Source organism: Monodelphis domestica, chromosome 4 (assembly GCF_027887165.1).
Source record: "Monodelphis domestica isolate mMonDom1 chromosome 4, mMonDom1.pri, whole genome shotgun sequence".
NCBI classification, from domain to species: domain Eukaryota; kingdom Metazoa; phylum Chordata; class Mammalia; order Didelphimorphia; family Didelphidae; genus Monodelphis; species Monodelphis domestica.
The window spans coordinates 174,737,075-174,750,367 of record NC_077230.1 but is presented as its reverse complement, the minus strand read 5'-3'; the positions used below and the strand labels follow the sequence as shown (position 1 = coordinate 174,750,367).

Here is a 13,293-nt window from a genome sequence, read left to right as displayed (position 1 = left end):
ATGTTTTCCAGCTTTCCACATAGGTTCTAAAATATGACAACCACAAATGAGCATAGTACTTCCCTTGTCTTCACTAAGAATACAGTAGGACCATTACTTCTATAGTCTTTGACTCAGTGTCTGCCTTTTTTCTTGTCATATCATTGTACTTTCAGGCCACTAAAATCCTCAATCATTTTTCAAACAGACTTCTATTAGACACACCTTTCCTATCATGACCTTGTAGAATTGATAATTTTTTAACCTAGGGATAAGACTTTACATTTAAACCCCTTGTCCATCTTATCATCTTAGAAAAAATTTAAGCTATGCTTCTTAGAGATATGATCTCAGGAAGAAGGGGGATACTTTCTCCTAATTCTACTTTTCCAATGAAGTCACTTCTCTCCCACCAGTAAACAAGCAACCAGTCCAGTCTGGTCTCAACATGGCTTTCAAATCTGGCCTCAAACACTATTAACTGTGTGACTCCAGGCAAGTCATTTAACCCTGTTTGCCTCTTTTTCCTCATCTGTAAAATGAGCTGGGGCAGGAACTGGAAAATCATTCCCATTTCTTTGCCAAGAAAATCCCAAATGGGATCACAAAAAGTTGGACATAGCTTAAAGAAGTGAAGAATTTGGTTTTTGCCTCTTCTGCTTTTTGGGGTTCACTCTCTTCCTATTTCTATGCTTTCTAGTGACAATGTATTTCTTAGATGTTTTAACAGGTGAAAGGAAAGACTGAAGGAAAAAGGAAAAATGCAATGTGTGGCAGAGTAAAAATACAGGATCGTGCTGGAGTGCAAGGGACAGAATGTTCATGAGGCACTCTGGGAATTCTGAGAGAAGCTTCTGAGGGGGCTTAAACTGCCTGCCCTAGGGGGAGACTTTTGGGAGATTGGGAGATTTCTCAGCTCCTAGACTTTCCACTCCTCGGATGGTGCTTCAGAGTATCCTGTGTACTCTTTCTGGATCCTGTCAGATCCACTAGATTCCTGCCAGCATTTCCTGACCTGAGCGGCTTCTATTTGACTACTTGGAAGAGAAACACCCAGCTTGACTAATCTGAACTGCTACTTTTCCTCAACAGGCTGAGTCTAGAGTCTGTGGTGATCAGATCACCAGACCCCTGATCCAGCCAACTATCTTTGCAACCTTACCAAGAACTATTTTGGGTGGGCTAAAATTAGGCAGCTACAGACAGGGAATTTGGGAAACAGCAGTCAGGAAGGGTTGTCAGATAGCATACAAGACACAGAAGAGAGACTTGTGAAAGTCTCCTAGTTTGTGGGAAAGCTTAGAGTTAATAGCCTAAGGACCCCTCAGCCCGCCATCCTCACCCAGTCCTTGTTGTTTTCACTCATCAAACCTGTTGTTATCAAGAGCAAAGCAGTCAGATTTGTATTTTTTAGAGCTCCAGACCAGAGGGTAGCCATCTTGCCTTTGGGGCCTGGGAGGAAACAGCTACATTGAATTTCTAAGTTACTAACCTCATTTATGAGTCAAACTGCAATCTTTCAAAGGTAGAACACTACATAAGAAACAGATGCAGGGCAAAAAATAAAAATCCAGCATTGACAAATTCAAAATCACTGTTCAACCTGACCGATTTACTCATCCAGACCCTGGAAGAAAGGCTGGATCATTGACAAGATAAAGTATATATTTATATTGCTGTATGCCCATACTGCCCCATCCCCTTTATAATTATACCAACATATAGTCTCTAGGATCTGTCTTCAAGAGGAGGATCCTCAGACTGGAATTAATATTTAACACCTTAAATAGGAATAGATTGAGTAAGAACAATGTATATACAGTGGTTAGAATTGTGAAGATCAAACCGTAAGGCCGTATACAAATGTTATTATTGAGCATCAATAATGTTTAAATGACAAGTGGGGTGGTGATGGAAGAGAGGGTAAGATAATGGCAGTTGGATGGCCAGTGAGACTCGAGAAAATAACTGGAGAGTAGAGTGGTATGTCTGAGACCTGCCTGAAGTAGTAGATGAGGTGAGACAGCAATCTGGATAATTGGGCCCCAGGGCAGAAGTTCAGGAGATTCAAGGGTTAAATTCCTCAGGGCATTGTCCCTGTTTTGCCTTGAACACTGTCCTCCCCAACTGTGACCTTTCCACCCTCCCCACCCCCCAGAATAGCTTCTGAATCTATCAAGAAAGTACTTCTCTAGTGGTCTCCCAGCTAGAAATTTCTATAGGATTCTTCTCCTTCCTGGGCTTCTGACTGGGACAATCAGAGAAGCAGCTCTTGCTTTCCCCTTTTGATTCAGTGTGTTAAAACTAAATGAAAACTCTGGTCCTTAGCTTCTATAGAGTTCATTAATATTTACTTGAAATAGAGAGCAGAGCAGTAGAGAGATTTTAGATTTAGATTTTAGATTTAAGCCTTAGAAAAGGCTTAACTCTCAGCACGGTGGCGCTTCTCCACATGGCTATCTATCTCAGCCACTGTCTTCTCCCCAAGGTCCAAGATAATGGAGAGAGCAGCATTCCTAGTCTCAAACCTTTTTAACCTCCCCCCCCCCCCCTCCCTTCCAGGTCAATCTCAATCATCTCCAGATCAAATATGTAGGCCACAGTCTCATGCCCTATGCTGAAGCTGGAGCTCACTCTAGTGATATCCACTCAAGTGACATCAAGCCATCAGGCCAGGGACACAGGTAAGACCCCAGCAGGTTCCCTTCACGCCAGTGAGAGAGACTTCCTTAGCCATAAAGCTATTTTCCTACTCTAAGCTTTGCCTTTATGCCATTTCTTTCTTTACTTGGGATTCTCTATTTCAGCACTGGTTCTGTGGAGTTTTTGTTCAGTCGTTTTGAGTTGTGTTCAACTCTTCCTAACCCTTTTAGGGGTTTTCTAGGCAAAGATACAGGAATGATTTGATATTTCCTTTCCAGCTCATTTCACAGATGATGAACAGAGGCAAATAGGGTTAAAGAACTTGCCCAGACTTATGAGAAAGAACGCTATCCACATCCAGAGGCATAGAAACACAGAAGAAAAACATTTGCTCGATCACATAGATTGTTGGGGATATGATTGAGGATGTAGACTCTAAATGATCACCCTAATGCAAATATCAATAATATGGAAAGAGGTCTTGATCAATGACACATGTAAAACCCAGTGGAATTGTGTGTTGGCTGGAGGGGGTGGGGGAGAACATGAATCATGTAACCATGGAAAAATATTCTCAATTAATTAAATACAAATTTTCAATTAACAAAAAAGAACTTGGCCAGGGTCACATGGCTAGAAAGTGTCTTAGGCCAGACTGAACTCATTAAGATGAGTCTTCCTATCTTTTGTAGCCTAGTTACCCCAAAGTAGTCTTTTAGAAGGAAGGTCTTCGAGTCCAACCTCACATTTGATAGATAAGGAAGTCAATGTTTGTAGCTGTGGCTTTCTACACAAAAGAGGGAATGTTTCCTATCAGTTGCAGAAGTTAAATGCCTCTTCGGAACACCTTCCTGACCCAACTTCCCTTTCTCTCATTTCTGGCATCCTCCTCTAATCTTCCTCTGTCCAGTCTGTCTTGAAATTCTCCTAGCAGTTACACTGCAAAGATTCCCCTCCTACCAAAATCAGGAGTAGAATCATAACCTGGACTGGTTTTCATAGGCTTGTGGGAAGGATGCATTTTTCTAGAAGACTATGGCGTCTCTTCCTATACGCAGAACTATAGAAAAGTCAAAGCAGCACACCTAAAATAAAAAGGGAGGTAACTGTATGGAGATGGACCAGGAATAATAGAATTGGACTACAGGGTCTGTCAATGGAATATGACCTAAGTCCATAAAGTTATGCATGAGAAGTGCTCAACACAGACTTGATGCCCTAGTTTCAGAGTACTCAAATAAAGGAGTAATCTTGAAGTGTTAAATGAGTAACTTGAGGACAAGTTAAAGTACTATTACATAGAATAAGTAATGTATATGAAGGATTCATTATCTTCAAAAGATTGAATATATGAATAGATTAAAATAGGCTTAGTGTGTGGAAAAAGAGACAGGAGTGACCCAAGGATGGGCTGCTGCCACTGCTACAACCTGTATCCCAGACTGTGCTACTCCCTCCTTTCTCCCCTTCATCATCACCACTATGCCCAAGAGAAAGGCTGAAGGAGATGCTAGGGGAGACAAAACCAAGGTTAAGGACAAACCGCAGAGGAGATCTGCATGGTTATCTGCTAAATCTGCCCCACCAAAGCCAGAACCCAAATCCAAAAAGACACCCACAAAGAAGGGAAAGAATTTACCAAAAGGGAAGAAGGCTGACAATAATGGTGGGAGCAACCCTGCAGAAAATGGAGATGTCAAAACACCAGGCATAGAAAGCTTGTAGGTGCTGGAGATGCCGAGTGAATTGTGTGAATTTCTGAGAACTGTGTACTTTTGGTGACTCTACAGTTTGAAATATTATTTTTGATTAAGTTTTATTAAAATGAAGAATTTTGTTTTACCTTTTTTTTAAGCTACATTGTTAGAACACAGTAAGCTTTATTGTTATTTTTGGAGAATAGGGCAGATGTTACAGATAGATTGTCTCAGAAGCTGGTTAAAATAGGTGGAGATTTCTTCCCCTTCTAGTTTTTGAGAGGACTTCTCTTGAATATCAAGAGGGGATTCATACACACCAGAAGCATAGGTATGAACCTTGAAATCCACAGCTTGTCCAGTAGGAATAGGACTGGATATCTTTAAAATTTTGTACTTCTTCCCTATCTATCATAAGCATCGAGTTGACTTCTCCATCTGGGGGAGTAGGATGGAGTATGGTACTCTGTCTCTAAAAGGTTTGCCATCACTGTCCTAGCCCATTAACCCTTGTTCTCTAAATGACCCTACCTTCTATTACATTTACCCATATTCATCAAATCAAATGAGATAACATCTGGAAAGCACTTTGCAAATGTTAAGGCATCATAAAAATATTAGCTATTATTAGCCACTATTATTTATGTGTTACATTTATTATATATTTTATTTATTCATCATCACTCTTGTTATTCCTTATTCTTCCCAGTAGAATATAAGGCAGAAGCTATAATTTTTTATCTATATGTCATCAGGGCGCTGTAGATATTGGGCACATGATTAAATCACTATAAACAGAGAAGCATAAAAAATGAAAAATTAATGGAGAACTATGTTAGGCTCTGGAGAGATATAAAATTTAGATCTGATGTGGTCCTTGCCTTCAAAAAACTTAGTTTCATATGAGGAAATAACTAATATAAAATAATGCACCAGTGCTTAAGAGGAATACAAACTGCCAAGTGAAGTCTGAACACTTCCTCAAGAAAGTGGCTTTTTGGCTGGACTCTGTAAAAGGATAGATATGTGAAATGAATAGGTAAAAAAGAGGTGCATAAAGCATGCCAAGTGTAAAGAATACAAAACAAAGGCATAAAAGTGGCAAATTGGAACGTATTTATTATAGATAAAGAATAGGCCAGTTTGATTGGAGTAAAAACCAAGAGAAGAATATGGTAGAATAGGGTAGAGTAGTGTCACATCCTGATAGGTTTTAAATAACAATCAAGTAAGTTCAGTCTTTATTTGGTAGGTCATGGGGACCCACCCAGTGCTTTGGGCAAAAAGGAATGGTATAACCAGATCTATGTCTGGCAAAAATCATAAAGATATATCTGATGAAGGAAAGAAGAAAAATGACTTGTTAGGAATGATGGCAATAGTCCAAGTAAGTAATGAGTATCTGTACTGTATCAGAATAGAAAAGAGGAGACAGATTTGAGAGACACTGTAGTTGTGGAATCAAAAGATATGATAGCTTTCATTTATTCGTGACTAGGTGATTTGTAGCATCCTTGTCATGAGTACTGAAGTCAAAAGAAGGGAGCAGGAAGTTTTGAGGGAAAATGTCATGTGTCTGGCATCCTTTGAAGTCAATGGTGCCAATGCAAATTAAAGATACCTTCATAACTGCAAAGATCATGAGAATGATTTTTGAGACGATACTTGTTTGTTTTGTTCAATAATTTCTTAACTTCAAAATGCACATACATCATACATCAGCATTGGCAACAAAGTGGTATAGAAACACAATTTTGATTTTTTTGTAATTTTAAATTTTCCTCATTGGTTGGAAAGATGGTTAATTTCAAAAGTACACATAAACTTTGAACAGAATTGGAAATTTTAACTAAAATAAAATACTAAGAAAAGAAAGGCTGAAGCTTTATCTTTTTCCCTTGATGTTTTTAAAGTTAATGAATTATTTTGCATATGCTACCTAAATTAATTTTGGAAAGTTTAATTGACATTTTTTTACATCAGTAATTTCCCCAATATTGAAAGAACCATCATACTCAAACTTCTCTTATGTACCCCTCCACCATCTTCAATTCCCTTGTAATGAAAAAAATTGAATGAGAAAAAGATAACATCTGACAGAATATGCAGTCTCTTGTTACTAAAAGGAGGGGAAGTGTGTATGTTCTGCTCATATTGTTTTTTTTTTTTAATTTGCTTTCTGGCACTCAGCTCAGTTATTATAATTTGGGTTCAGCTGCTCTTTACTGTTATTTTCATTCAAAGTCATTATTGGTATTGTTCTCCTGGTTCTATTTACTTGACTTTGCATCTGTTCACACAAATTTTCTTATGTATCTTTGAATTTCTTATTTAAAAAAATTTTTATAGTGCATGATATTATATTACATGGATTTACCATAATATTTTGGGCCATTTCTCTATCAGTGAGCTACCATTTTATTTTTATTTTGCCACTCCAAAAAGGGCTATTATAACTATTTTTTTGCATATTTCTATTTCTATAACCTTTCTTTCCCTCTTTTACTTCCTTGGGTAGAGTCAATGGATATGAACAATAGAGTGACTTTACTTACATGATTCCAAATTAATTTTTCAGAATGGTTGGATCAATTCCCTATTCCTACCTTATATTACATATGAGGTCAAATCTCTAAATTGTTTCTTTTGTTATTAATGATATATGGTTTTGATCTTTTTCATTTCTCTTAAAAAACTGCTTATCCCCTTTCTAGGATCATATAGATTTGGTCTAGAAAGGACTTAAAGACCATTCAGTTCTCATTTGTCAGATGAGAAACCTGAGGCTTAGAGAGGTAAATAACTCATCCTGGGTCACAGAACCATTAAATGTCTGAGGCAGGATTTAACCTGGGTCTCCCCAACTTCTAATTCTAGAGATCCCTCCACTGCACAATGCCGCCTCTTTAGGTACTGGGGGAATAGTTCTTACTTTGACATTTGGGTTTCCATTCCCTCTATATTTTGAGTACCATGCTTTTAGCAGACATTTCTCATATACATTTTTTCTCCCAATTGGTCAACTTCTCTTCTTGGTCAAGCTGTTATCATTTTTTATGCATAATCTTTTTTAATCCTTTTGATTTAAATGGTCTGTTTTATATGGAAAGATCCCCTTTATCCTTTGGTTAAAAATGCTCCCTTTCACAATAGATCTGAAAAAATACCTCTATGAGGTGACCGTTTACACTTAGGTCTGCTCTCTATTTGGGGCTTTTTGTGGGGTGTGGCCTTCATTTTTTTAAAGGATAACTTTAACTAGGTGGGCACTGTTTACTTTGAATAATAATGTCCATTCATTCACTCAAATATTTATGAAGCATTTACTATTTGCAGTGCAGTGCCCAAGGTCCTGCAGAAAAGGCAGTTTCTGGCCCGAAGGAACTTATAATCATCTGTATTATATCATTTCATGGTCTTGAAGATTTAGGGGAATTTTTTTTAATCCTGATCTAATTTTCATCTATTTTTTTTTTCTAGTTGTTGAACTAACTCGTATAATATGCTCCATGGCCTATAAAATGAAGGATGACTGGCTTTTCCCGTCATCCCCTAACCTTTCAATCCAGGTGGTATGGCAAACACATTTAACCCAGCTGTGCCTAGGGAAGAAATCCTGGTGCCCTCCCAGGTGCTGATAATTGTAGTACAAAGACACGTTGTTGGCCCCTCCACACCTCCTTTCTTTGGACTTGGGAGAAAGTGGAGAAGAGTGGGCAGAGTCTGTTCTTTATCTTTCTTGCTTAGCTCCTTTGGCACATATTGCATTCTCATGTTTCTCTTCCACCTAACTGTAACTGTTAGAAGATCTAAGACACTGTTTGTGTTTAAGTACAGGAGGACTATTTAGAACTTCAAACACTTTACTCTCAACCTATATCAAAGGTTTTCTCTCAGCTGTTTCTTGAAGCAAAGGGCAGAGCTCCTGCTCGGATGAAAGCGTGGATATTTACTGTCATCTAAGCAGCAGAGTTAATGTTTCTACATTTGTGACAGCTACTAGGCAATCTCTCAACTAGCTCTTTTAAATCGCCTCTTTGAGTGATAGCTGAAGCTGAGATTCAGGAATTTTTCACATTTGCGATTAAGTATGCAACCGCCAGCCTCACTTGCTGTTTGCCAGATGCCTCAAGGTGACACTAAGACATTTTGGTCTCAACACTTATTTTTTTGAATTGTTTATGTTCCAGTTCACTTTTTATTCATTCGTAGCTTGTGACAAATACATAGCAAGCCATAGGAATCCGTCACCACGTTCTCCTTTGTCAGAGTTTATGTTTTTTCTCTTGCTTATTTCATGCCTCTTTAAACTGACAAAACACTCTTAGGCAACTCCATCCCATAGTAACAGAGTGATCATCTTGTTATAAATGAGGAAACTGAGCCCTATAGAGGTTAAATGATTTTCCCAAAGTCATACAAGTAGGAAATAGAAGAGAAAAGATTTGAACTTATGCACCTGATTCCAGGTCCAGGGATCTCTCCATTCTCCTTATTGTCATCCATTCATTTCAGTCAAGTCTGACTCTTTGTGACTCCATCTTGGATTTTCTTGGCAAAGAAATTGGAGAGGCTTACTGTTTTCTTCTCCAGCTCATTTTACATATAAGGAAACTGAGGCAAATGGAGATAAATGACTTGCTCAGACTCACACAGCTAGTAAGTGTCTGAGGCTGGATTTGAAATCAGGTCCTTGTGACTCCAGGCTTGGTTCTCTATTCACTGTGCCACCTACCTGCTCATCCCCTCTACTTTTTAAAAAAACTCTACCTCTTCACATGCACAACACACATTGAATTGCTTGTCAACTCCAGGAGCTGAGAGGGAAGAAAGGAGGGAAACAACATGAATCATATAACTCTGGAAAACTTATGTGTAAATTTGTTATTAAAATAAAATAAAGATAAAACTATAAAACCTAAATAAATAAATTCTACTTCTTCTACAATGGCTGGATAAAAGTATTGTGAACACTGAATATATTCCTTCTTAAAGAGATCTAAAAGCAATTGAGATAATCCAAATGGTTGTAGTATTCTCAACATTACCTTTAACAGCTGTCAACCTCCCTCATTAGAAAAGCAATAACCTAGTTTACAATCGTATCATAAAAAGGTAAGGAATCCAGGATTTAAAGACCTCTGGGCCTCTCTCAGTGTAATGTGCATCTCTTTGGTTTTAGTCACAAATCAAGGAGAAGAAGCTTTTGTGATTCTTTTCCACCTTTGCCCAGAACATTTATTTAATAGTAAACTAGCAATGCTATGTCAAGCGTTCCCCTCTGCCTGTGTTAATGTGACATAACTACTGAAATGTCTGTTTTCGATGTGAAATTTCGGAAATAAATCACTAGAAAATGAGATTTCAGAAGAGGTACCTAAGATTTTTATAAAATAATAATTTTCCCCCAAATCCCTTAGTATTGTGTTCAAGGATATTGAGGTTATAATATTTCTCCCTTAAGATGATTTTTAGGGACAGTCAGTTGGCTCAGAGCATAAGAGTAGTCAGAAAGTCCTGGGTTCAAATGTGGCCTCAGATACTTCCTAGCTATGTGACCTTAGGCAAGTCATTTAACCCAGTTTTTTATAATCTTAGTAGAGATGAATAACTATAAGATTTGTTATTGGGTTGTTTTTTTTTGCCATTAGTTTGTAGTTGACACAAAAGAATGAAAATAACCTGAGGATTTTAGTAAACTATAAACTCAATATGAGTCACTTTGGGCATCTTATTTTGACTTGGCCACAAAAGTTCAGATGAACTTAGGCTGCACTGAAAGGCAGTGTCCAGAGCATGGGACGTAATAGTCCTACTGTCCTCTACTTTTTCTAGATTACATTTAGAGGATTATTTTTAGTTCTGGGTGCCACCATTAGAAAGGACATTAGCCTAGAGAATGTATAGGGGACAGTAATTCCAGTGCTTTAGATACTTTGAGAGACCACATCATTAAAAGATAATCTCTTGGCAGAGAGGTGGTGGATGAGAGGAGCAAAATGAGACATCAGTTTTCAGAGACAGTCAACATGAGGTTTTGTTTTGTACGACAATGGAAATTAGGGCTTTTCATCTTTCCTTTTTTAGGTGAGGAGGAATCAATTAATTGGAAGTTAAAAGAAAAAGTGATAATACTAAAATAAAAATAAGAGCATCGATGAATTACTAAAATAATAGGAGCAGAAGGAAAGATAAGAGGGGACACAGCTAATTAGGGCAGTATTGTTCATTTTTGTTATTTAGTTTTATTCATGTCCAATTCCTCATGACCCCTGTAATGGAATACTCATTGGGTTTTCTTGATAAAGATACTAGAGTGGTTTGCCATTTCCTTCTTCAGCTCATTTACAAACGAGGAAACTGAAGCAAACAGGGTTAAGTGACTTTGCCAGGGTCACACAGGTAGTAAGTATCTGAGACCAGATTTGAACTCCAGTCTTCCTGACTCTAGGCCCAGCACTGTATCCACTGTGACACTACCACGTCCACCAGTGTTGATAAGACCATGTGAAAGAATTAGATCTTCTCCCAAAAACTTATGTAGTAGGAAAAAAAAATTGCATGGAAATCCAGTTTCACATATAATTTCCCCCTTTTTGTTTTACTTTGTATGTTGAAAGTTTGGTTTTTCCATCATGCTTATAATTTACAAAATCACTCCCCCCCAAAAACAGAATCAGCTGAAAGAATGGGAGATGTTTAGCCTAGAATGAAGGGGTTCAGGTGAAGGTGGGGAAGAGGCCATGATAGCTGTCTTCAAGTATCTAAATGTTTACCATGTGAAAGAGGGTTTAGACTTGTTCTACTTTTCTCAGAAGGCAAAGCTGAGGAAGCTGAGGTTGAGATCAATTAGGTGACTTGCCCAGGCACACACAGCTTTTAAGTATCTGGGGTAGGATTGGAACTCGGCTCCTCTGATTCTTCATTACATATCATTTGGAACAAGGGTCAAAGTTGAACAACCCAGTTCCCCTTTGTTGTCCAGTTGAGTTTATTCTCAGTAAAGGAAGAAAAATCTACAAAGTCAGTGTCAATTATTCCAGATCACTGATTGAAGTGGTCATTGGTCATTTTGTAAGGCATCTTTCAGAAGCAACATACCTCGTCCAGTGGAGAATGCTACATTTGAAGCCCAAGGATAGGTTTATACTTCAATTCAGTTACTACTTGTACAATATGCTTTATCTCTCAAGATCCCATTTTCTTCATATGTAGAATGAGAATGTTTTACTAATAACCTCTAACATCCTTTTGAGGTCCAAGTCTATGTTGTTTATCAACTCAGGCTGCATCTTCCTAGACCCACCCCACATTAAGTCAATAAAGACTGTGTACATTGATCTCCAAGCCAATAAAAAGAGGCAGGGTCTTTATATTTGTTTTGGCCAGACAAATGGGTACATGCATAAGTCAATACGTTCTACTATTGTTTAATAACAAGATAGAGGAGATAATTTGCATCTTATACTTTTGGAAAAAATAGATTGAAAAATTATTACATATAATTAGGAAAAATAAGGTATTAAAATTAATAACAGTATGGAGGGACAATGATATAGACACCTGTTAGTTAACAGAATAAAGAGAAACAAATTCAGCATTTATCTTTCAATAATCACTTCTTACTCAAGCATATAAATCAACAGAGTATGTATTAAATATCTATTCTGTGCCAGGTGTGGTGATAGCCATGGGGAATACAACAAGAATGTGGCACTCCTGGAAATAGAGAAAGATTAGGAATGGAGGTGGTAGAGGAAAGGTCATGAGTTCTTCTTCTTCCTCCTCCCCCTTGGAGAACGTGTACCTACATTCAGATGGGAGATATGATATCTGTATTGTGAAGACAGAGTTAACTCTCCCTTTGTCTATTTTTAGTTAATCAAATCAAGAACTTAAAGTATCCTTACTTAGTACTTAGTTAGCCATTAGGTAAGAGAGCTCACAAGTCACTCACTAGTTCACACCCCCAAAGGCCACAAGCACTGCTCCCTTTGGGCAGTGCTGGGCAAATTGAAAGACTGCAATTGGTTCCTGTAAAGAAGGGGAGAGACAGGAAATGACATGGAAAAAAGGGGGCACAAAAGAAGAGACCAACATGGTCTGAGCTCTCTTGACTTCCTTGGTTTTGGAGAGGCTGGTCCCTTGGAGACGGTCTTCCCTTGAATTCGGGGCCAGTGAGTAGTGCTAAAGAGACACATTTTTCCTTGGAGTCATTCTGCTTTGGTGGAATTCTGGCTGAAGACACTACTGGGACTTCTGGCTGAGGATTACGGGGAAATCCACATGAAGACTGGGACTTGGGGAAGCCCCTGCCAGGAGCTGAGCCAGACTTCACCAGAGCAGCATTTAGGGCTGGTAGTCTAGACTAGACTTTGTTTCCTTCCCACATTTCCCACTTTCACTATCTCTACCTTGTTGCAAATAAAAACTGCTAATAGTCATTTTGATTTAGGGGCTAATCTTTTCGAAACAGTGACCACTTCTATAACTCTCATATTATTGAGTCAAAACCTAAATTTAATTGTTATAGTATGCTGGTTCCCTGCTTCTTACTTCCTTCTGCCACCCTGAAACTTCCTGATTGTTATATGAGTATCTTATTTGTGGTGAAAGGCATTTGCTTTAAGATTGGGGTTACCAGACTTCAATGAGATTGTGTTTGTCACAGCCCCGAATTCAATAGGCTGATGACTAAAACTGTTGGAGATAGATTCTAATCCCGGAGCAAAGATGGTGGTGGTAATTGTGGCTAGAGAGGATCCTGAGTACCAAAAGACAGCCAACTGTTGTGATTTTCATGGGACCAGAGGACTAATTTCTAATTGTCCTTTTGATTTTCCTTGCTCTAGTTCTTTTTTCCCCCCTCTTGCTCTAGTTCTTGATGTTCAGAAGGGTCTGGAAAGGAGACATGCACTTCACTTACTTCTTCCTATTAGCCAAGAGAATGGAGAGGAACAGGAATTTCTCTACC

General features: G+C 38.3%; 1 protein-coding gene across 1 annotated transcript; it reads left to right on the top strand.

Annotated features, from left to right (window-relative positions):
- The first annotated feature begins 330 nt into the window (after window positions 1-330).
- Window positions 331-7,463, top strand: LOC130454087 (non-histone chromosomal protein HMG-17-like). Its single transcript, XM_056797220.1, has one exon. The coding sequence runs from the start codon at window positions 4,105-4,107 to the stop codon at window positions 4,345-4,347; it is 243 nt and encodes an 80-aa protein (XP_056653198.1). The 5' UTR covers window positions 331-4,104; the 3' UTR covers window positions 4,348-7,463.
- The last annotated feature ends 5,830 nt before the right edge of the window (window positions 7,464-13,293 follow it).

Bases quoted from the DNA above. Each gene is read 5' to 3' on its own strand.
- LOC130454087 (XM_056797220.1), top strand. From the start codon at position 4,105: ATGCCCAAGAGAAAGGCTGAAGGAGATGCTAGGGGAGACAAAACCAAG.